This window comes from Morone saxatilis, unplaced genomic scaffold (assembly GCF_004916995.1).
Source record: "Morone saxatilis isolate NCDOM2014 unplaced genomic scaffold, NCSU_SB_2.0 Contig3, whole genome shotgun sequence".
Classification (NCBI taxonomy): Eukaryota; Metazoa; Chordata; class Actinopteri; family Moronidae; genus Morone; species Morone saxatilis.
The window spans coordinates 5,679,717-5,680,846 of record NW_023339873.1 but is presented as its reverse complement, the minus strand read 5'-3'; the positions used below and the strand labels follow the sequence as shown (position 1 = coordinate 5,680,846).

The following is a 1,130-nucleotide window of genomic DNA, read 5'->3' as shown; positions in this document are numbered from 1 at the left end:
TATTATTCTATAAGCATTATATATAATTATGCGTCTTTGCGTCACAGTCGAGCGCGCGTCACACTGCCCATATACGTAGCAGGAGTACTTCCGGTTCCTGACTTCCTGCTCCGCGGCTTCTCTGAAGTTTCTCTCCGGTTCATGAGAAAAGTTTAAAGAGCGGAAACCGAGTGCCAGCTTCAATTCATGGATCAAACTTCGCGACGATCAACGGACACATTTCGGACTCTATGATTCGACCGAAAACAACAATATTTACGTGTCCAGTACGTAAGATTTAACGTCTAACCTCCTCCTCACACAGCCCTGGCTCCTGGGCTAAAGTCAGCCCTCATGTCATTTCGCAGTGTTTATATAAACCCTGTTGTGTTTGTTTTCCGCTCAAATAACTGAAAAATTTGTTTTACAACCAACAATAAGTTCTGTCTTTAAGTCTACTTGCAGCTTACTTCATGTTTGTTGTGGTTTATTTACTTCCTCCTGAAACTTATGAGCTATTAAAGTTTTTTTTTTTTTTTTTTTTTTATGTCTGTTGTTACTGTGAGGAAGTTATAAGTTATGTGTTTTTTTTGTTTTAATGTCACAGCCGCCAAATCCTGAACCATGGAGGACCCAAACATACCTCAGCGTAAGATGTCAACAGCAGGAGTCAGCTTGTACAAAGTCCTGGGCCTGGAGAAAGGAGCATCTCAGGAAGAAATAAAGAAGGCGTACAGGTGTGTTTATAAAGAGGAATACATCTGTCCATTTAACACTGGATCCATATATTTGTACCATTTCAGTTTTTATTCATTTGGTCTTTTAAATATACAAACATATCCATCATTAAAAGCCACAAATTCACAGAAACAGTACTGAGAATGCTGCTTATTAAGCTAAAGTTACTGTGAACCATAATATTTATATCCGTCCATGTAGAGATTACGTTCGATATGAAGGCAGAAAAGTTAGGTTAGTGAATCTGCTGCAGTTTATCTGGAGTTTTGCTAATAAGAATATGAAAGTAATGACATTCATTTTACTATTTACATAGATTAGAGTCCGACCGGCTCAGAAGGCAAATAACTCTATAGGAATTTAACATTGTCACCCAATTCAAATACCAATTTCTGAATATACCAGGAAAAAAA

The 1,130-nt window shown here is 37.7% G+C and overlaps 1 protein-coding gene across 2 annotated transcripts in view; it reads left to right on the top strand.

Annotated features, from left to right (window-relative positions):
- Positions 1-93: 93 nt before the first annotated feature.
- dnajc5gb (DnaJ (Hsp40) homolog, subfamily C, member 5 gamma b) overlaps positions 94-1,130 on the top strand; it is a 6,667-nt gene continuing 5,630 nt past the window's right edge. For both annotated transcript variants that reach the window (XM_035674547.1, XM_035674546.1), the window contains exons 1-2: positions 94-266; positions 587-716. In XM_035674547.1, the coding sequence (XP_035530440.1) occupies positions 604-716 (113 nt within the window). In that variant the 5' untranslated portion in view covers positions 94-266; positions 587-603. The remainder of the gene's footprint in view (positions 267-586; positions 717-1,130) is intronic.